The sequence below is a fragment of the Lepidochelys kempii genome, chromosome 3 (assembly GCF_965140265.1).
Source record: "Lepidochelys kempii isolate rLepKem1 chromosome 3, rLepKem1.hap2, whole genome shotgun sequence".
NCBI lineage: Eukaryota > Metazoa > Chordata > Testudines > Cheloniidae > Lepidochelys > Lepidochelys kempii.
The window spans coordinates 154,990,253-155,014,587 of NC_133258.1; the positions used below are offsets into that span (position 1 = coordinate 154,990,253).

At 41.8% G+C, this 24,335-nt stretch overlaps 1 protein-coding gene across 1 annotated transcript in view; it reads right to left on the minus strand.

The window, feature by feature from the left end:
• ALK (ALK receptor tyrosine kinase) overlaps nt 1-24,335 on the minus strand; it is a 539,109-nt gene that overhangs the window by 186,820 nt on the left and 327,954 nt on the right. Inside the window, exon 5 of the mRNA XM_073336696.1 lies at nt 6,451-6,578. Within this exon, the coding sequence (XP_073192797.1) occupies nt 6,451-6,578 (128 nt within the window). The remainder of the gene's footprint in view (nt 1-6,450; nt 6,579-24,335) is intronic.

Genomic DNA, 24,335 nt, shown 5'->3' on the forward strand with positions numbered 1-24,335 from the left:
AAAAATCATGGAGCAGGTCCTCAAAGAATCAATCCTGAAGCACTTACATGAGAGGAAAGTGATCAGGAACAGTCAGCATGGATTCACCAAGGGAAGGTCATGCCTGACTAATCTAATCGCCTTCTATGATGAGATTACTGGTTCTGTGGATGAAGGGAAAGCAGTGGATGTATTGTATCTTGACTTTAGCAAAGCTTTTGACACGGTCTCCCACAGTATTCTTGTCAACAAGTTAAGGAAGTATGGGCTGGATGAATGCACTATAAGGTGGGTAGAAAGTTGGCTAGATTGTCGGGCTCAATGGGTAGTGATCAATGGCTCCATGTCTAGTTGGCAGCCGGTGTCAAGTGGAGTGCCTCAGGGGTCGGTCCTGGAGCCAGTTTTGTTCAATATCTTCATAAATGACCTGGAGGATGGTGTGGATTGCACTCTCAGCAAATTTGCGGATGGTACTAAACTGGGAGGAGTGGTAGATATGCTGGAGGGCAGGGATAGGATACAGAGGGACCTAGACAAATTGGAGGATTGGGCCAAAAGAAATCTGATGAGGTTCAATAAGGATAAGTGCAGGGTCCTGCACTTAGGATGGAAGAACCCAATGCACAGCTACAGACTAGGGACCGAATGGCTAGGCAGCAGTTCTGCGGAAAAGGACCTAGGGGCGACAGTGGACGAGAAGCTGGATATGAGTCAGCAGTGTGCCCTTGTTGCCAAGAAGGCCAATGGCATTTTGGGATGTATAAGTAGGGGCATAGCGAGCAGATCGAGGGACTTGATCGTCCCCCTCTATTCGACATTGGTGAGGCCTCATCTGGAGTACTGTGTCCAGTTTTGGGCCCCACACTACAAGAAGGATGTGGATAAATTGGAGAGAGTCCAGCGAAGGGCAACAAAAATGATTAGGGGTCTGGAACACATGACTTATGAAGAGAGGCTGAGGGAACTGGGATTGTTTAGTCTGCAGAAGAGAAGAATGAGGGGGGATTTGATAGCTGCTTTCAACTACCTGAGAGGTAGTTCCAGGGAGGATGGTTCTAGACTATTCTCAGTGGTGGAAGAGGACAGGACAAGGAGTAATGGTCTCAAGTTGCAGGGGGGGAGGTTTAGGTTGGATATTAGGAAAAACTTTTTCACTAGGAGGGTGGTGGAACACTGGAATGCGTTGCCTAGGGAGGTGGTGGAATCTCCTTCCTTAGAAGTTTTTAAGGTCAGGCTTGACAAAGCCCTGGCTGGGATGATTTAATTGGGTATAGGTCCTGCTTTTGAGCAGGGGGTTGGACTAGATGACCTCCTGAGGTCCCTTCCAACCCTGATATTCTATGATTCTATGATTTATTTTCAGCTCTCCATACCAAAATTATCCCTAGGACAAGAGATAGACAAGCTATTTTTAAAAGTACTTGCCATGTCATCAATTTGCAGAGATGGGACTGAGCCAGACAGGTCTATCCAAAATCTCTTCAAATTTCAGAGATCCAGCTTCAGTTCTGAAGATTTGGCTCTCAAATGGGAAGGGATATTTTCCAATTCAGGTGCAACCAAAATCTCAGTTCTAGTGATGTTTTTGTCCAAGACTGGAGAAATTATTATTTATATTATCAGAGCACCTTGGAGTCCTAGTCATAGACCAGGACCCCATTGCGTTAGTCTCGTGAGTTGAGATTTGACATTCAAAATGACAGAAACTTCGCAGGAGAAGCATCTCTCTCAAAATATCACTTATTTTGTGGATCAAATTGTTGAGAGATCTCTCTACCATTAAACCCCAAACCCCTACCTTGAGTCAAACCTCACCTTAAGTCTAATTCAGATCCAGATCTTTATCTTCCTCAGTACTCTTCTTAAAAATGGTTTTTGTTTCTTTATGTTTAAATATATGCAATTAAAAAATTATTCTTTAGGGAAAAAGAGACTCATTTAAGTCATTGGACAATTGCTTGTTAATAGTTTTTCTCAGAATGTTATTTTCGAAACACTTCTATCTATAAAGCACACTACAATGGTCATTGTGGCATCTAAGCACCTAAGCTGCTGATTGGATCCAAACAGCTGCAGAAAGATTATATTTAGGTTTATCCTTTCTTATTGCTTTTCCCGTTTCCCCCTTGCCCCAACGTCATCACCCTCTACTGTTCATTGCTGTTTTCTCTCTAGTAAATGGATATGGTAGCAAATGTTAAGCTGCCTATGAAAGACTTAATTACAAGCAAATGAAAAAGAACAAGTGGTCTTATTCCTGGTGGATTGTATACAGTACAGTGTATGTTTAATGAGTAGGGTTGTAGTCAGCCATTCAAAATCCATGCATATAATTGCAGATTCATTCCCCTTCTGGCTCACAATATATATTGATAGCCCCAATGGTAGAAATCAGTCACCTTAAGAAAGGTATCAATCCCCCTTCAAAGCAATTGAAAATGTTTCCTTTGGGTAATACTGTATGTCCACTGCCACTGATATTAATAATTCAGAGGGTCACAATGCCTTCTATTGCCTGATTAGGGCTAAGCTAAGGCTACTTTGCAGTTGTTGCATGGACTGTTAGCTCCAGGAAAGGACAGCTTGTGAAAATATAATCTGAATCAGTACCAGCAGGTTATCATAAAATCATAGACAGATAGGACTAGAAGGGACTTTGAGAGGTCATCAAGTCCAGCCCCCAATGCTGAGGCAAGATCAAGTAAACCTCCTAGACCATCCCTGACAGGGGTTTGTCTAACCCAGTGGTTCTCAACCTATTTACAATTGTGGGCAGCAACATGTTATGTGGGCTGTTCAAAAACCCAGTAATGGGGATTCCACAACCTCTCTTGGAAGCCTATTCCAGTGCTCAACTATCTTTATAATTAGAAAGTTTTCCCTAGTAGCTAACCTAAATCTCCCTTGCTGCAGATTAAGCCCATTACTTCTTGTCCTACTGTCAGTAGACATGAAGAACAGTTGATCACTGTCCTCTGTTTAACAGCCCTTACTATATTTGAAGACTTATCAGGTCCCCCCTCAGACTTCTTTTCTCACAACTAAATATGCCCTTCCTCATAGGACAGGTTTTGTAAACCTTTTATCATTTTTGTTGCTCTCCTGTAGAATCTCTCCAGTTCATCTACATCTTTCCAAAAGGATGGTGCCCAGAACTGGACATAGTATTATGGCTGAGGCCTCACCAATGCTGAGTACAGTGGAACAATTACCTCCCATGTCTTGCATACGTCACGCCCGTTAATATACCTGTGACAGTCTACATTACTCTGGTCACCACTTTTACAAAATTATGATAAACCTTGTACAAAATATGCCTCCTGAGTAACAATTGAGCATCATTTTCCTGTTAAAATGTGTGTATCAACATTGTATATGGTGATATTAGATTTTGCTATATGTTTGTAACTGGAGCAGGTTGTAATTCTGGAGAACACCCACAGTCTAGCTCTTCAGAGACAACAAAGGGGTGGCCATCACCCAGCCAGGTGCTAAGAGACCATTGAGTGCTTAACTTGTCATTCATCAGCAGGAGAGTTGTAAACAAGAAATGTACAGTTCACCTGAAGGACAGCCGGCAGGTCACACATGCTATGGAACTGCCTGACCACATAACCCAGCAAGGACTTTTCCAGTAAAAAGTGTCAGGATATAAAAAGGGGGAACAAAGGCCTCTGGCCACCTCTCTCTCTCCTCCCCCCCGCCTTCTCCCCCTCCCCCCGCCATCTCTAATGCAACAAGAATGCGTGAAAGACTTTGAACTGGGGAGATTGGTTCCAGGCAGGGAAGCGAATCCAGCCTGTGTACTAATAACCAAGAACTGCTTGCAACATTCAAAGTGGTGAAAAAAGCTGTTCACTTAAAATTTTTCTTAGCTTGGTAAAGGTTTAGGAATAAGACTATTTCTTTTGTAATCAGTTCTGACCTTTTATGGCTGTATCACTTATCCTCACTTAAAATCTAGCTAGCTTGCTTCAGTTAATAAATTTGCTTTATTCTTGCATCTAAACCAGTGTGTTTTGATTGAAGTGATTGGGGGAACCTCTGCTCAGTTTAAAAAGGGCTGGTGCATATTCATTTTCTTTGATAAAATGATAGACTTATGAGCTTACACTGTCCAAGGGGGTCTTGAGCAGTGTAAGCAGCACATTTCTGGTTTGCAAGGCTGGGGCTGAGGGATATGCATGTGTTGCCATGTATCTGTTCATGATTGGCTGAGAAAGCATTCATGTAACTTTGGGTGTGCCTTTACATGCTGACGGCTGTATGGGAGCAAAGCCTGGAGAGGCTGCTTTTCACTAGCAAAGCAGTGTGAGAGACACCTTAGTCTGGAGAATTAAGAGGGCACCACTGTTCAAAAGTCCAGTTTGTATCCTGGGGAGGTCACAATACCCCAGAATTATATTAGCATTTTTTGTAGCTGCATCACATTGTTGACTGATATTCAATTTGTGATCCATTATAACCCCCAGATCCTTTTCTGCAGTACTACTGCCTAGCCAGTTATTCCCAATTTTGTAGTTTTGCATTTGATTTTTCCTTCTCAAATGTAATACTTTGCACTTGTCTTTGTTGAATTTCATCTTGTTTATTTCAGACCAAGCTCATTTTGAATTCTAAACATGACCTCCAAAGTGCTTTCAACCCCTCCCAGCTTGGCATCATTCATAAATTTTAGAAGTATATTCTCCACTCTATTATTGAAGTCATTAATAAACACATTGAACAGTATCAGACCCAGGACTGATCCTTGCAGGACTTCACTAGATGCATGCTCCCAGTTTGACAGTGAACTACTGATAATGACTCTTGGAGCACAGGTTTCAGAGTAGCAGCCGTGTTAGTCTGTATTCGCAAAAAGAAAAGGAGTATTTGTGGTACCTTAGAGACTAACAAATTTATTTGAGCATAAGCTTTTGTGACCTACAGCTCACGCACGAAAGCTTATGCTCAAATAAATTTGTTAGTCTCTAAGGTGCCACAAGTACTCCTTTTCTTGTTGGAGCACAGTCTTTCAACCAGTTTTGCACCAATCTTACAGTAATTAAATCTAAACCATATTTCTCTAGTTTGCTTATGGGAATGTCAGGGGGGACTGTGTCTAAAGCATTATTAAAATCAAGATATATCACATTTACAGCTTCCCCCATCCACTAGGCTAGTAAACCTGTCAAAGGGGGAAATTAGGTTGGTTTGGCATGATTTATACTTGACAAATCCATGTTGGCTATTACTAACAACCCTATTACCCTCTTGCTGCTTACAAACAGATTATTTAATAATTTGTTCCAGTATCTTTCCAGGTATTGAAGTTAGACAGCTGGTCACCATTATTTCCCTTTTTTAAAGATAGGTACTATGTTTGCCCTTCTCCAGTCTCACCCGTCGTCAAGGAGTTCTCAAAAGATGACCGCTAATGGGTCTAAGATTGCTTTAGCTAGTTCCTAAAGTACCCTAGGATGAATTTCATCAAGCCCTACCTACTTCAATACATCTACCATATCTAAATATTCTTTAACTTGTTCTTTCCCTATTTTGGCTTGTGTTTCTCCCCCCTTGTTGTTAATATTAATTGTGTTAAGGACATCGCCACAGTTTACCTTCGTGTCATGAAATCATGGGGTAGCTTTTCTTGTTGAAACTAATTATTGAAGCACCTAGGTGTTTGATTGAGCATCAGCCCCCTCTTATTTTGTCTTCGGTGCCTAAAAACACATTCTTTTTAACCTTGACACTGCTGAGCACAGTCCTCTACTTGAACCAGCTGTGCTGCGGTTCTCCATTATCTTCATTGGGATATAGAGTCTATACAGTACTACACATTCAGCAGCACAGCAGGACCATTCCGCCCGGATGTACCTTGCATGTTCAGCACCACGGGTTTGCTCTGCCTGGAACTGATAGCAGTTTACTATGTATTTGTACAGCGCTAACACAACAAGGCTCTAATTATAACTGCGCTTTTGGGCATGGCCATACAAATAATAACCAAAATTATGTACAGTCATAAATAGATTTCTCTGTCCTGGAGAGTTTGAAAAAGGAAGATGTTTAAATCAACTTTCACCAATTTTCCTAATACTTATTTTCTAGACATATTTTAATAAAATCCACAAAGACCAATAGGCTAAGTACTACCACTAATAATACTCCTCATTTACATAGAATGCCTGAGGATTCCAACATGACTCACAAACCGCATACATACAGCTAAATTGAAATGTGGCCACCTCTGGGGTGAAACACTGAAGTGAAGGGCTTGAATTAATGATACGTATTTAATGGAAGTGCTATCATTAAACTTTCCAGAAAACTAAAATATCTTGTACTGCACTGAATGCTTAGGGGTGACTTAGTTAGCTGCAATAGAACTTTCTACTATATAAAGAAGATTTGTATTACTGACAAAAACTTTTTTGCCTAAAAAGGTAACAAGACACAAGTTAGAAAGAATGGAATACTCTACATTACCTGCACTGCAGTTCCTCATTGCAAAGGAGTCCATGGCTGCTACGCTCCTGTTCCCACTAGCAACATATTCCAGAGAGATTCGAAAAGGTTTCTTAAGGTGTCCAACTCTCTTCTGCAGAAGCACCCATCTGGTCTCGTCACAAAGCAAAAGGAAACAACACAGGACAAGAGTGGTAAGAAAGGAGGCTATTTTACAAGAAGCACATGTCCAAACATAGCAGGTCCACCCATGCCTTATCATACTGTCCCCCTATGATGCCCCACCACTGGCCTTTGCTTCCTTCGACTGCAAAAATAAACCTCTAAGAAAAAAATTTCCACAAAGCGGAGATGTCATGACATATGAACATCATCTGCTAATGATGGGTTCTCTCTCTCTCTCATCTGCCACACTTCGCAGCTCTGACATCACTTGCAGATGTCTTGCGGCTGTTTAAAAGGAGCCCAACTTCCTTTGCAAAGTGAGCTGTGAAATCTGTCACACACATGCACGCCTTCTCTAAATACCACTTCTTCCTGCCTTCCACCAACAAAGTCTGTTATACAGATTCAGGCAATAAGTTATTCTCAGGGGCTTGCTGAATAGCTGTATTTCCCAGACTTTATATCTGTTTGATGTAATGCATTTTGCTTCTGTGTGGCTGGTTGGAACTCCAAATGTGTATGAGTTTTAAAATTAAAATGGCCCATTTCCCTGTCTGTACTGTTCCCTTAGTTTGTTCTTTTAACTAGGCTATGGCCCTGGAGACTATGGGTCAAATAGTCTATGTGTAAGGCAATGTAAGTTACATGTTGCTAAGCAAGTGTAAGTGGGAACAGTGGAGTCTGAGTCTATCTTGGCATAATGTATTCACTGAAAGGCTGGAAGAAAATTAAAGACCAACCCCTTACATGCATACCTCTCACCCTTCTACTTGTTGTTTTTGCTCCTGCACCCCACTTTCCCAGCCACTCAGCATCAAAGTTACACTTACTTAGATACCGTGGCACTTACTGAACATGTAACTTTCAGCACCTTAGCACATGACCCCATATTTGGTCCTGATATTGTATGTCTACAGGACAGGTATAAACACCCTTGGTCACTGTGTAGAACAGGGGTGGGCAAACGTTTTGGACCGAGGGCCACATCTGGGTATGGAAATTGTATGGACGACCATGAATGCACACGAAATTGGGGTGCGGGAGGGTTCTGCCTGGGGGTGCAGGCTCTGAGGTGGGGCCAGAAATGAGGAGTTCAGGGTGTGGGAGGGGGCTCTGGGATGGGGCAGCATCAGCAGAGGTGCGGCCTCTGGGTTGAGCTGGGGATGAGGGGTTTTGGGTGCGGGAGGGTGCTTCAGGCTGGGACTGAGGGGTCTGGAGGGTCGGTGGGGGGTCAGGGTGCAAGCTCTGGGTGGTGCTTAACTCAAGTGACTCCCAGCAGCAGCAGCATGTCCTCGTTCCGGCTCCTACACGAAGGTGCAGCCAGGCAGCTCTTCTGCATGCTGCCCTGTCCACAGGCTGAGAACCACGGCCAATGGGAGCTGCGGAGGCGGCGCTCGGGGCGGGGGCAGCATGCGGAGTAGAGCCCCCGGCTGCCCCTACGCGTAGGAGCCATAGGGGAGACATGCCACTTCTTCCGGGAGCCTTGCAGATCTGCCGCTGACCCTGATCCCTGGCAGGAGCACCGGAGTCGGGCAAGCCCCAGATCCTGCTCCCCAGTGGGAGCTCAAGGGCCGGATTAAAATGACTGGCAGGCCGGATGCAGCCTGTAGTTTGCCCACCCCTGGTGTAGAGGTTGCCAATAAAGACACCAATTAATGCCAGTTGCAAAGGATGTTTTGTGACATGAATATCCATACTCTAGGAGCTAGATTGGACCCACCAACTCATTTCATGTGAGTCTGTTCAGTGCCCTCGATGATGGTAACTTTTGGTCACTACCCATTTGGCCATATTCAGACCATTAATACAGATGAGAAACTTTGTAGCCCTGCTGTTTAGGCCTCTAAGCCATCCAGTTTCCCTGGTTCCTTAAATCTCCTTTCACAGATTATTCCAGGATACCAAAACAAAAAATGGATAAAAGCATATAAGATTTTCTTTTAAGCTTATTGTAATTGGTCATCTGGAGACAATCAGAACAGGTGTCCCATAAAGCCTGTTAGAAAATTCCCAATACACTGCAGCTGCAATTGTTTTTGTTTTTTAAAAAAAAGAACAAAAACATATTGTGCTTCTTTAGATCACTTTGAAACAGCAATATTAGGCATTTTTGAGGAACATTATAACTATTTCAGATTAACTTAATGGGGTCAGTGGCAAGAAAGTTTAGAAGCAGTTGCTCTTTTCTAACTGCCTCTTGAAACAGAGAAGTTTCCGTATCAAGATCCCGAATTGCTCCATTGCATGTTGGTTTGTTATTATGGTGTTGTCAAGTGGGCTGGACACAGGAATTTATCTCTCTTTAGTAAAAAGAGAATCAGAGCAGATGGTTTTGAGAAAAGAAACAACGCAATTTACATGCATTCTGCAACCAGATAAGAACTTGCCCAAATGCTGATGTACTTTTCAAGAGACATTACCAGCTTGACAGTATCCCTAAAAGGAAATAAAACCATCTCTCTCTCTCTCTCTGTTACAGTCTTTATTTTAATGAACTCATAATAATGCATGTGTGCAGCACTGCCCCATGTTGTGTAGAATTAGATTAATGGATTAACTGTGTATCACAGGTCCTACATTGTTAATAACTAAAATAAATTTGCCTTTAATTCCAATAGTTATAGCCAGTGCTTTTGGAGCAAGAAGATATGAGTTCTATCTCCCATTGTCACTATAAGGTTCCAGATGGCCATGGAAAGCTGCACAACGACAACTGCAAAGTTCTCAGGAGGTCTTGGGTCTGCTAGAACATCTTAAATTCTTTCCCCTTTTTACTAACACCACTTTAGATTACTGAACTCTGATTTTTTTTTAAATAAGAAAAATCTATTTTTAAGCATTAATGCCATTTAAGTCCTTTTTTGCTCGTCACAGCATGAATAGTGACACTAGACTGGTCAGTTATATTTCTTGTTTATGATCAGTTTCACTTTCTGGTTATCATGCTCCAGCCCAATAGTTTTGTTTTGAGGCTTCTACTATAAGATGACATTTACATCAAACTAATCTTCATTTATTCTCCTGCTTCTGGAATGTAGAGTACACACTTCGGATCACCCATTTCCAGAGAGCCCAGTCTCCTGCCAGGATTGCGTCCTGCTCTATATTAAGGCTGAGGGGGGCAAAGTTGGAAGCCATGACATCCGTCCAGCAAGGCTGTGTGCAAGTTTTCTCCATCCAGCTTTTGTTGGATCAAACATAAAGCTAGAGAATTTGTATGGACTCCGACATATGGAGCAGATGGCCAAACTACCTGAGCCAACACCATCACTTTGGGAGACGCTGGAGGCTGGTTGGTCTGATGCCTGACCTCCTCATTTATAATGTGATGAAGCCACCATATGCCTTCAATACATCATTGCTGCTTCATTTTGAAAGTGCCCAGCTGGTGCATTTGCATCCCTATGGTGGCCCAGAGCCATACAAAAGGACAAAAGCCACTGCTGCTTGATAGATACACATCTTAGTCTGAGCTGATATGTGGTGTTGACACTACACAGGCTCCCAAAAGTGTGCATAACACCCATAGCCTTGCTGATTTGATGTTTCATGTCAGCAAGGCAACTTCCCTCCTTGGTGTCAACAGAGCCAAGATGTTCAAATGAATTGATTAATTCAACTTCTTGTCCATCAATTACGACGGGTAGGATAGAGGTCCATCAGCCACCTTCATCAGTTTATTGTAGAAGACCAGTTGACTTGAAGACCAAGCTTACTTGCTTCTTCCACATATAAATTCAGGGCATTGATCAGATTAATTCATGAGGATGCAAATATAGCCATGTCATTCTCATATTCCAGGTCTATTATGCAGAAGTCATGCAGTACCACCCGGGTATGCAGCTAGTGATGGCTTCCATCGTTTGGTCAATAATGGGGTTGAACAGATCATTTGGGGGCAGCCACACACATTGGACGGATGCTACTGCTGTGCTCAAACCAATTGGACATTCTACAATCTAAGCAGTCACAGCTCTCACTTTGGCAATGCATTTCTACAAGAAGATTGAGGAGCTTTCCAGGTACACCAATAGCTTTTCAGGCACAGCCAAAGGAGTGACAATCAAAAGAGTCAAAGGCAGCTTTTAAATCAATAAAAGCTATATACATCTTATCCTTCCTCCTACTATTCCCTGCAAAATGAATCCTGTGTTCACTGAAATTAAAGAAAATCAAATCAAATAATGGAAGCATTTTTATTCATATGCAGTTTTTTAAACCACCTCTTTTCCCACCCATCCCTTTTTAAAAAAAATATGGAGACTAAAGCCATCTCACCGGTGTCCCTTTAATCTCTAAAAGATAACTAATTTCTCTACAAGCAGGATGAACCAGCTTTGGACATAATTTACTCTGAAAAATGCAGGAACATCTGTATGTCATGAAAAACATTCCTCACCGTTTCAAAAGACTGATGGATTTTAATTCCAAGTACACAGTGGCCTTCAACAATGATTTCCATTTCTGGGCTACTGCTAACCCTCCGGATAAATGTGTCAAGAGTTTTAGGAATTGCTTTTCTGAGTTACTGGTGCAATAACTTCAGTTTGAAATTCTCAGGCCTCCCATAGTTTACCACTGAAACTTTATTAACTTTCAGAGCTGTGGCCAAGCAGGTATTTTATGTCACTGGAATTCAAGACAGGGGAAGGGCAGGCTCACTTGAAGCCAGATTCATTACAAACTGCTTCAGAGTTTGTAGTGCAACTTCCTAGAAATGGATTTTTGAGGTTCAAGTAATCTGTGTAAAAATTGGGTAATTCTCAGTCCACTTCCTAGTAGAGAGGTGGGCACATCACAAAAAAACACTATAAATATGGCAGTAACTAGCAGATTTATCAGAGACATCAAACAAGGAGTGAATGACCCAATGGAAAGAAGTTGTCCTCATGCCTAGAAGTGGATCGTTATAAAGGAACGTTGGCGGATCAGAATGGGAGAAGATTCACTGTCCACAGTGTAGTTGTTCTATAAATACAGGCGAGACATCAGGCTCCAGATCTATCACACTGGTATGTTTTTACAGCACTACATTTGCTCTAAAATCTAAAAAAAAAAATCCCAAACAAATAACCTTCACCCCCACCCTTAACCTGCAGCAGGCTATGCTGTAGGGTAATTTATATCTGCTAGTAGGTTAACTATTTGCATTTCTATTACAGCAGCCTATATTTTTGTGACACTTTAGAAATCATTTTATCAAGGTAGCAGTAAGGGGCTTAAACTATTATTTAGGCAAGAAGAGGGGAAATATCCAAGGTGGAGTCATGCTCAATAACTGTTGGACATGTAACTCTCTCCGCTCCTACAAACAGGATACAGTAAAACAAGATGCAGATTCACATAACACCTTTTATTTGAAGGATATCCTCTGAAGTGCTTTACAAAACAATGAATTCAATACTGGCAAGTCTACAGCTGTATGGACAAAGGCCTCAGCTGCTGGGCACACAGCAATAACTCACATGCAGCAATGAGTATTAAAACCTGTTTTATCAAGAGAGGACACCAGGAGTATCTCCCTAATCTTTATCCTATGAGCTCTTTAGTGTCTACCTTGACACATATCAAATAGCAGAAGAGACCACAATTTAATGTCTTCTAATCTGAATGACGGCACTGTTCACAGGACAGTGGCTCCCTCTCCCTGTCCCGCTATTGCATTGGGAAAAATCCCAAGTCCTGGTCCAGGCTTGGGCTCTGAACATTGTTGCTCAAAGATGGCCAAGCAAGACTGACATTGAGCAATGACTGCTATCCCTCCTTAGACACAGTGGGGCCAAATTCAACACTTTTGTAATTCCAGTAGAGTCATTAGAGTTACACCAGGGATGAATTTGCTTCAGTGGTTTTAATATTTAGAATATACACAAGAGCTCAACGTGCAGATTAAGAGTGTCATGATTTTCTGACATTGCCCAAGAATTTGAGCAGAGCAAAACCCTTGATCCAAATATTCTCAAACTTTGGAAAACTTCAGACCCAGATCCAAACTCTGCCACCTAGGCCCATGTCACAGTTTGAGAGGAGCAAGTACTTGTAGAAGGGCTGGACTGGACTCCACTCCCTTAGAGTTCATTAGTGCCGGTTTTCCATAGTCAGAAGGATCACTGCAGGACTAAAAGAGAACCTCAGTCCTCCACATGAGCCAAACACATTGCCTTCTCTACACTCTTTAGGAAGAAGAGAACAGGCCTGGGAAAAGAATGCTGGGCACTTTCATGGCATTGGTTGCACAGCACCAACCACAGCGTTAAGTCTTTATGGTCACCCCCCAAACTATCCTAAGCGTTCCCACAATCCCAACTGTCCCCAAACCTCACAGTTACAATCCAGCTCTTTTTTAGCTCCCAAGCACTAGTTTTGCTTATACACAGCATCAGTTTCAGTGGACATAGTAAGATTTTTTTTTTGTAAGAACTTGACTTTTGGGAGATATTTATAATTTTAGACTCCCTACAATTGGTTCACAAAGTATTTAATTTGGGGAGGTACATTACTCATTAATTATGACTAGTGCATTAAATGTCATTTTGCTTGCTTCTTTGGATAACATCAGCATCAGGCTGTTTGAGGGCAAGCAGTCACGATACTTTCTGGGAGGCAGAGTGTTCTGAAAAAATGATCAGCTAGAGCCAGAAATGGAATCTCAAGCTAAAAAATGCATGTCCTACATATGCCAGGCTGACTGCATGGTTAGAGAATTTTGATAATCCCTGCCCCAGATGTATGTGCACACACTGGTTTGTTGGGGTATCTGTCCCTCAGTTTGGAGGTGTAATAAAATACTGAACTCTATCAATGATTTTATCCTCAATCCCCCATATATCTGCTCTTCTTGCACAATCACTTCGTGACTCTTCCCAAGACTTCTGTGCATGAAGGGTGAAATTCACTCTTTTTCAGAAAGCCAGCACATAGCCCATGTCACTACTTATGCCCTCAAAAAAGGGGCTTAAGCGTTGCATCGTCCTTGTACTGGCCATTTGAAGTGGATGAGTTTCAACCAGAATGCCCTTCCAGTTTGGGTCTGGCAAGTCACAACTTTGTCATTATCCAGGATAGCATCCCTATTGAGGAAAGCACTTAAGCATGTGCTTAAATGTTTAAGTGAGAAGCACAGGTTTAAGTGCCTCCCTGAATCAAGGCCTCAGATCTCTGCTTATGGCTCAACTCTTCTACCTTGATCACAAAATAAACAAAAATTTCTAAAAAAAATAAAAATCTCCACAGCTAAACTGAATATCAGCAGAATCTTATTTCTGAAACCCATGTCCTTCCTCACCTCAACCCCCACTCTTGTTTTTTAGCCTATTATGTCATGCCTATTAATAGAACCTATGATTTTCAGGACAGGGACTTCACCCATTTCTTTTTCTTTGGTTTTGTTTTGTTAAACTGTTCTGCACACTTTTGAGAGCTGTAAAATTAAACGCAACAACAATACCTGCAGTTAGAGTATTTCAAATCAAAACACACATACAGCATCATGAAGGTACTTTGAAAAAGTTAAAACTTGCTACTTAAAAATGATATCTTGTGAAGGAGAGGATTAAAAAGACAAAATTCTCACCAGGATCACTAAAGAGATTTTTCTTCCCACCTTCTACTAGGGGAATTTGGGAAAGAGATTAACTATGCCCTTCCAACACATGGTTCCATGAACAAAAGTGGTTTATAGCAGTCAATAATCCTCCAGACTCAAGTCAAGCTGTGTCTGCCAACAGATATTGCATTAGGTATGAACAAATTAGATCTATTTGGGCTGCAGCTGAAAGAAAATGAAAAATATTTGCAAGTGATTCCTCTTAAAATTCCAGGAAAGAAAAAATAATATGAATGAACCACAGAAAATTCTGTAGACATTTTTCCCATTAGCTCAAACTGTATGCTAATGTTACCCTGCATTGCCCTGAGATTATTTTAAATGATCCGCATTACATTTATTTCAATGAATTGATCTTAAAACTACTTAAAATACAAGAACCTGTACATTGGTTAGCTATTTTTGGAAAAGAGCTATTTTCTAAAGAGGCAGTTAGTAATATATTGCTGCCTACAGATGCAACATTAACACAGAAGGACTCCCTCCTCCGCAAATCAGAAATAGTGTATCGAACTCTTCCATTTGGAGAACACTTGGATAAGGAAAGGAGGAAAATGGGCATTTATTTCACTATGTTTCAGTTAAAACGACTTGTCTCACTAGCCCCTGTTCCATCAACCTTTTACATTTAAAAAAAGTCATAATGGATAGTGATACCAATTTAATATAGGATTTAATAGCAGGTGATAACATTTTGTAGAGAATTTAAGCCATCCTATAGGATTCTATAGAAGGAATCCTGCTGTCTTCTAGATAATTTTTAGAATATTATCTATAGAGCCCTGCTTAGGCCCTGATCCAAAGCCCATAGAAGTCAATGGAAAGATTCCCACTGACTTTAACAGGCATTGGTTCAGACCATTAGTTTCCATAGGAATCTTTTGTTAGCCCTATTAATTTCTACAGGACTTTTTGCTAAGGGATGTGCTGGAAGGGGTTCTTGGAACCTTCTAGGAGACCTCTGTTAAAATTCTGCCACAAAACTGAAGGAATGGCTGCAGAGATATCCTTGCTTTTGTTCCTTCAAGGAGAAGTCCTATATTATTTTTATAGAGATTAAACTACTAGGGTTCTACAGAAATATAATAGGGCCCGACAGAAATTACTCTATACTCTTTGCTCCTGGTTTACAATCTAGGCCTAGTGCATAGCTCCTTTGCTTTAGAAACTGGGCATGAACAAGATTGTGACTGAGTTGCAATCTAATATTTCCTTGCTTGTGGCAAGGAGGAAATAATTTGAACCATCCCTTTGGAGCTGTCACATTAGACTATTGCCTATAGTCACCTACATGCAAGGAAAGGGGTTCAGCAGTCTGGCAGTAGCTGCTTTCCTTCCCCATGTATGCTCTCATGTTGTGGGGGATCCTTACACCCCAGCCTTGCATGGCTAGGGAGGAGGGCTCACAGTTAAGCCCACAGAATTTAATAGAGAATGACATCCCTTCCACAGGGTTTGTGAACCATCCCAAATGATTATATAGTAAATATAGAATTTTTTTTGTAAATTCTATATGATGACACAAAACAAACAAAGTTCACCTGTAGGAGAACTATCCTTCTCTATTCAATTGTATAGGGCCTTTTTTCACTCCTTTTTTCATGGAGTTTACCCCTTTCTTGAGAGGCTGATGAAGAATCCCTGCCAGAGAGATTACACTAATTATTTTTATTAAAATTACCTACACAGCACCTGGAACTCTACAAAACAGTCTCCTTGCTCTGGAGAGTTTACAAACTATGGCCTCACTACTGCAGAGACTTAATCACATGAGTAACTGAAGAAATAGAGCCTCAGAGTTTAACTCTCATTGAAGTAATTAGGAATATTTTAATGGACTTCAATGGGCAGTGGATCAGATCTGGAGTTAAGATGAGAACAACAAGAAAAGAGAAATCAGGGAGAGAATGAGAGGCCAGAGGGATACGGGTGAAGATAATAGTGGTTGTTCAGATGAGGAACAAACTGATTTTCAAGAAAATAGTTTGGTGCCATTGGAATGGAACAGATTTCACTAAAGGGAAGGTATTTCTAGAAAATGTCCTTGACGAATATTTCAAGACGCCCATACAAGGTCTTTGTCTATGAGCATTCCAGTTTATACAAATTCAATATTGTGCTGCACTAAGCAGAGTACATACATGTCTAGCAAATGTGTTATGTTGGCCAAGTGTGATTGCCTCCTTCTTTGGTTATGAGAAAATATTTTTTTCAAATTCATGAGATTTTAGTGTGTTTCTCTAATGCATGAGGGCTCTTCAGCTCCACCTCCTCTTGCACTCTTCCTCCCATTTACTGGTTATATTTGCTTTAATGAAACAAACACAGAGATCAAACTGAATTCTGTAAACAGACTGCAACAAATTGCTGGCGGTATGTAAGCCAAGACTACTAGGAGCCACACTTCATTTCTATAACCTCTTACATCTTCAGAGTACTGTACAGACATCAGCCAATGATTCCTGACAACTCCTCTATGGAAGGAAGCAAGTATTATCCTCATTTTACATGTAAGAAAATGAGGCATAGAAGGTTGATGGCAAAGATGGGATGAGTATTCAGGAATTCACAATTCCTAGTCCTATGCCTTGGATAAGAGTAATTACATTTCATGCTTCAGGAAATAATTTAATTGCCCTTGTGGTGTCAGAAAAAAATTCCATCCCCTCAAACTAATGGACAGCATTGCATAATTTTCTAGGAGCATTTTTGGCAGGAGTTACACTTTCCTCTGATTCAACATACATTAGACACTAGCAGGACCCTGGACTAGATGGGCTACTGACCTTATCCAGTCTATAAATTCCTATGTTCCTCTACAAAGAATAATTTAGAACCAAGGTTATGCAAAGTATGAGCAGAACAGCCTTCCCTATCTTCCTAGACAGAACAAGGAAATGGGACTATGTTCACATACAAACCATTTTTCCCCATGAGCAGTTAGTCTGGACAGATATTGAAGGGTGTATTTCGGAGAGTGTCCTACTGTTCAGGGCGATCTCATGCTGTCCAAGAATCTAACAGAGTCTTATTTCCATTGATGTAAAAAACAATCTTGCTTTCATTACAGACATGGACCAAAAGCCAATATCAAGGCTTCAGAATGGAGTAACATGAGTCAGACTCCAGAAGAGAAGACCAATGGCAGGGCTATTTTGAAATAATTGAACTCGCGCAGCATCTGGATGACCAATTAAAAGGAAATTGTCATTATTGAGTGCAGAGGTGAAATTTCAGACTGGGGCTAAAGTGGAGTTTAAATGTCACATTAGCTCAGAGTTTATGGGCCAAACACTATAATAAAATATTTTAGTGCTGGAAAGCTGAATGAATGAGAGCAAAGGTTTTTCTTCAGAGAATAGATATTGCACATACCTACTTTGGGTATCCCTTTGGATACATCAGTGTGCAGAGGTTAGTGGTTTTAATAATATAGATTTCAGAACAGTATATCAATGAATTGGATCAGTGATGAAGTGGAGAACTGCTTGGCCCAGAGAATGAGTAAGAGGATAGAGAGTCGTTCATCTCCAGATGACTCACTGAAATCCAGCCCAGATCTGTAAAGAACTCTTGACAAAGCCATTACCGTCTGATGCCATCCCTCCCCAACCCATTACTTTAGATATCTCCCAATGCATAGTTACAACACATTGGCTCTTCTTATGATCTGAAGAAGCACCTTCTGCCAATTATTATTTGTATCATGCTCAGAGATATGCTAGGTATGGTACAAAGAATAAATAAGTTAGACAAAGTCCCTCACAATTGAGAATGTAGATATGATGCAAAGTGAGAGTAAGCACCAACAAGAGAGACCTGGTGGTGGGTGGAGGATGTATATTTAGTATGAACAAACAGTTTTCTTTTTTTAATTGAATTTATTTAGTTTTTGCAGGCTTTGGGGCAGAATTTAGTCTTTAGCATGGCTTTGAATGAAGTGAGGGTTATGGCTTAGAAAGCTGTACATCTTCTTACTTATGTAGAAACCATGCTTTCTATCCTGTTGTTATAGATGACTTTTGTTCGTGTTACATATCTTATAGGAACAAAACTTCAATAAAAATTCTTGGGGAAAGAAAAAGAGGAAATGAGAGAGATGATTGTATAAAATGTCCAAGTGACTCATTCTAAGAGGTAGAGCTAGGGAAGTCAACACCTACTAACCATAGCAATTGGCACACTGGAGATTAGACAGGGCCACCCAGAAAAAGTGAAAATTGGACTCAGATTCCAAATTAAATGCAGAGAGAGAGAGAGAGTGTGTGTGCATGCAAGGCTCTCTGTATCATCCATTCTTCACGGGAGAGAATGTTCTTGTAACTGGCAGTGAGAATATTTGTGATGACAAGACTAAATATTTTAGGCCCAAATTGAAAAATGGCTATTGGTTTTCAGTGCCTCAATTTCTGAGTTCTTAATATGAGACGTGATGGGTTTGATTGTTCAGATGCATTGTTCCTGTTGTGTTGACTTCATCTGGAATTCTGGATGCTTCTAAAATGCAGTCTCAACAAACCTCAAGGTGCATATCCAAAAAACAGAAGGCAGACAAAATCAGGGACCACTTTTGAAAATGTGGGCCAAATTTTTGAGATGTTTCCAAGCCACAAATCTGAGATCTGGCTTTCTCCTGAGTTTGAGAACGTTTGGATCTGGGGTTTTGGTTTGGCCCCATATTTTTTAGTTGATACTTGCTCTGCACACTGTTTTCAGAGTAAACAATATAACCTCTAACTAGTACTATGCCCTGAAAACAGATTCAAAGATGTGAAAGTGCCATTTATTGGCCAATGAAAGTCAGATATAAAGATGTCTGAACTGAGAGACTCATTTCCTCAGGTTAATATTGCAGCTGAAATTTAAGGTTGTTTGGATGGTGATTTTAAAACAACATGAAAAGGTTACGATTGTCCTTAGTGTTTAATGCTAAACCAAACCATTTCCATTCATGCATACCCCCAATGTAGTCATTCCATCAACACTATTTCCTCCTCAGTATTACATCTAGTACTTTTTCAGTTATAATAAATCATTTATTATTACTGAAGTACTTACAACACACAACTGAACACACTGATTGGGATAGTTTGCGTCTTTAAGCACAGCCCTGAGAAGGGATGGTGAATAAGTTACGCTATCCCAGGAGTATCCCCAGAAGGCACTGTGATTACAGAGATACTTCTGATTCCTGGTTCCTCCTCTACTTTCTGCTACCTGCAGCTGTGAGGGATGGCAAGCTAGCCTATATCAGCAGCAAAGTACAACACAGCATACCTTATGCCAGTTCAGCAGCACTAGCCAGCAGGTAGAAGGGATGGAGATACCCATCCTCTGCCCCTTACTCAGGGTGCAGGGAGAGGTGGAAAAAGGAGGCTCTGCCACTGCCGACCTGCGTGAAATTTGAACAAATCATATCACCTCTCTGTACCTCGGCTTGCTATACCATCTGTAAAATGGGGATAATACTAACTACTTACCGTACATGGGTATTGTAAGGGTTTGTCTATACAACATTTGGAGTGAGCCTCCCAGCCCAGGTCAACAGAGATAGGTTAGCAAGGCTCACACTAATGCTCTAAACAATAGCTCTATAGACAGCACGTTGAAGTTTCAGCCCCCATATCCCTTGGTTTCAGACTGAAACCAAGATGCAACTTCAAAGCCCCATCTATACAACTCTTTTTAGAGTACTAGTGTGAGCCCTGCTAGCCCAAGTCTGTTGACCTGGACTGGGAGGCTCTCTCTAAAATGCTGTGTAGACATATCCTAAAGGTTATTCACCGATGGGTAAAATTCACCCCTGTGCAGAGGGCCAGCAAAAGGGCTAGGCAACATTTAATTCCCACTCAAACCCTATTTTGAGTGCTTCAGTGGAATGGTTTGTCTGCATAGCGATGAAGTGCTTCAAGCTCCTAGGATGGAAGATGTCACAGAGATCCAGAACATCAGTGGTGCAAGTAGGGCAGTATGCTCTGGTACGCTGTACCAGTAAGATATTTATACTGGAAAGACACAGGAGGAGCAGAATGTCCCCCTCCAGCGCTGCTGTATTACCCCCAGCCCCACCCCCAGCCTTTCCATGCAGCTGCATCTTCTGAGTCCTGCTTGGGGTCTGTACAGCAGCCCTGCAGGAGGACAGGACTGGGTGTGGTACAGCCGCGCCGAAGGAGCTGCCAGCGTAGGGCCACCCAGTGGCCCCATGTTCTGTTCCTTTCGCCGCTGCGGTTCTGGAGAGCCTTGTGGTTCAGAAGTCTGGTGCAGCAGGAGGAGGACAGAGCACCCCCCCACCCCAAGTAACATGGGATGGATCATGGGGAGGGAAGAGGGAGAGCGCAGGCTCCCGGGCTGGGGTCACGTGGGAGGTCACGTGCCCCTCTCTTTAGCTCGTGCAGCATACCAGTAAGAAATGAATTCTACTTGCATCACTACAAAACATCATGCAGCATGTACTACTGGCTTAACTAAGGATGATATAAAGACAGAGTAATAGCTTCAACTGTGAATTTCCTAACATTTTATCAGCCCCTTCATGTTATCACTAAGATACTTTTGTTTACTATTTCCCAGAATTGCTTCCTTGCAGGTAAGATTCTCTAACTTATTGCTCCCCTCCAGCATAAAGCTACCATACCCTGGATGATCTAGTCTGAAGTGAAACACATCTAATTTAATCTAACACATTAATCTCTGCAGCTCCCCCACCTTATCTCCCACACATTGCTTGCTCAGTACATAGAGGGGTTTTGCCTTTTTCATCAATATTAAAATTTATATTGACTCTAAAAGTCTCATGCTGACCTCTAGTTTTCCTTAACAAACATAACCACAAAGCGCTCAGGTTCTGAGTCTGCCAGGAAGAACAATCAATACTGCTGAATAAAAATTCACCTATGGCTCACAGTAGCCCTTGCCTCTGCCCAACTCAAAGGTTTCATGCATTTTCAGCTCGTTAGCAATTCCTAGATGATGGAAAGTTCAGCAGCCTCTGCACCAATCTGAATACATTTTGGATGGCTACTCTGTGCTGAGAAATACCTCTAGCTATATAGACAGCACTTTGAAGTTTCAGCCCCCCTGCTGCACCTTGGCTTCAGAGCATGAGCCACAATCATAAGGAGCTTTATGCTGACTGAGTCTGAAGGGTGTGGTGGTTTGAGGAAAGGGCCAGGAACAAAAAGACCCTTAGGCCATATCAACATCAGAGCACTGGACTGATTGTTTTGCACTCATAGACGCACCACAAACTGAGTGCATCCCCATCAGCCACCTCTAACTGGATTAGGATTTTGCCTTGTGTCCATGCCAGGGCTGCCTTACACTGATTAAAGTGCATGTAGCTATCATCATGATGGTCAAATTGTTATTTGCAGCCAGCAATCCACAGCTGGCAGGGTGAACAATGGCTAGGGTGGATTTAGTGGTAAGGGTTATGGGGGTAGGGAGGGCAGTTGACTGGCTGAGGACTTCTGAGACTGATGTTCACCAGCTGAGGGAATTGACTGCTCCAATTATGCCAGTGGGATACGTCCACACTGGCACTCAGTCAATTGATGATTTACCTCTGTAAGTTATCATCAGGGTACCTGCCATGGATTGTAGCCTCTTTGACAATCCCAACCCCTGTGCAAATAGCAGTGAGAGGTATAGCCTCTGTTTCCACTCACAAGCTATAGAAGCTGGCAGGGGACCAAGGGAGCCTGCACGACAGCCACACAGCCTGACCCTGTGTTAGGTAGATTTTACCTCCTCAACTATTCTGCTCCACCTACATCCAGCGCTGAACCTTGTGCAATCACTTACATTCATGCAAAGTGAGAGTCAAACACTACTCATCCAATCTAGTACCATTTTACACCCACTTTGCACTAGTGTAGATGACAGCAGATGATGCAGGGCAATGGAGAATCATGCCCTCAGGTTTTGCAGGTGAAGTGAGTTTCTCCCAAAGTGCATAAAGAGGAACTTTCTGGTTTAAGAACAGCATTTTGTTTAAAAAACAAACAAAACGTATAACACATTTAAAACCAGAGCCAAATTCCCCTGGTCAGGTCTATCGTGCAGCAAGTGGCTGTGTTTGAGAATCACATCTATAGAAAGACCACACAGCACACAATGGATCCATCAACATTTTTGAAAGGTGAATGAATAAAGGATTTAGGAACTAGAACAGTTGTTTCAATTATGGCATGGGGAGCACAAGCCCTGGGCATTCAGTACTGCTGAAAGCTCATGAGCTGTGGGGAAGAGAGCTATCTTTATGGATCATAATGAAAAGAGCAAGGCCCTTCATATATTCAAAGCAAACAGATAGCAAATGCTTTGGTGGCAGTGGGTTGTTTTCTAATTCAAGCTTCCAGAGTTTTATTTCTGCTTTGCAAAGATGAGCAAACCCTCTTTCTGTGGATTGCAAAAGAAATCAGCCACCCTAATACTGCGTTTGGCTGTTCCTAAGAAGATTTTGACTTCCTGCTTAGCAAATATGATTTTAAACATGACCTTCTCTGCTTCCTCAGTTGGTAACTTGAAGGGGTTAGTGGATGTGATATAGCTGTCTCCAGCAGGCAATGTCCGGTGTTAATAGTCCCATCATCACATCTAGAGCAATCATGAACCTCTGTAACTTATGAAATATTACATTTCATGCTTACCAATGTAGACCATGTCAATTCAAAAAGTGGCCTTGGAAATTTTGGTTCAGTCAGATATCTAAGCTCCTTAATAGGAAAAATTATACAGAGAATAATGAAGGTGGCTGTACTGAGATACAGGGAAATTATTCCATTGAGGGATTCTGGCTAAATCAAAGCACAAAATATACATTATATACAGAGTAGGTAGATAGATCAACCTCAGTTCACTAAACTTTGGTTCAATAAAGTTTGGTTACCTTCATCAGGTTGCACTGATAAAACTTAACTTACCAGTCAGCCATCTCTGGGATGAAATGTAACAGCTATTAACAGATAGGGTTACCGCCTCTGAGGTACAAAAAAAGGCATCATCCAGGATGATCCAGAGCTCATAAAACTGGACAACTGGCAGTGTGTGCTGAGCACCATTACGGATTTTCTGGCACAGCTCTCTCAAAAAAAGGATGATCCTGGGAAAACCTGGATAGGTGCTAACCCTATTAACAGAGCACAGCAACACTACACAGCACTTAAGGTCAAGTAGTGAAACAGAAGTGGGGAAATTCAGGGAGGGAGACTTTGATTCCCCAACCTATAATTTGGCCAGAAAAAAGGCCTTAGCTCTCCTAAAACTGGCACGGGATCTTTAATTCTCATAAATTATCATATCATAGGGAGGATCTAGTTTTATGCCTCTTCTGATGGATGTTGTCATCCCATTTTTGGGATGACTGTTTGAAGCCCTCAACACACAGCACATCCAAACTCCACAGTGATTGTCTGCAAAGAAGGTGGGGGTTCAGAAGGGCGAGCAGTGGAGTCTATGAACATCACAGGTGCTCTCGCCAAAAAACATGCTTAAGGGGTCACAGCTATTACAGGCTGGGGCGGATGTAGTAAGTGTAGCGATTTGTCTGTGCAGTTGCCTTGTCTCTGGAATGGGAGGGGCAGATCCCATATTCACACAATGCCCCTGCATTGTACCTCCATGCAAATCCCACTTACTCTGGCTCCACACAAGGGATGAGAATTTCCCGCTTAGAGGGACCCTCTGATTCCCTGCAGCAGTGCCATGAGGAACAGCTGCCAGGTACCCTGCTGAGTACATGCTAGATCAATAGCTTAATTAGTTAATGGCTACACAGTACTCTGAAGATGAAAAGTACAATATCATTATTAGAGGTAACTCCTTTGGTCAAAGCACTTTCACCTCCACTGCTTCATTCTTTCATGCACCTTGTTGAATTATGGATATTTCTGGATCAATGGTACTGAAGGTTCTGCAGTATCCACCTCTTGAATCTTTATTCTTGAGCTATGTACTCGCTACTCCAAATAAAATCAACCCCCTGTATGCTGGGAAGCTGACACAGTAATACAAATGCAGAATATTTGAACAATTTATTATAATAATCTATTCTTTGCCCCTTCTCCATGATCAATCCTATTTGTGCAGCCCTTTGAAAATGCAAAGGGCTATGGACTGTTATTAAAATTTCAGT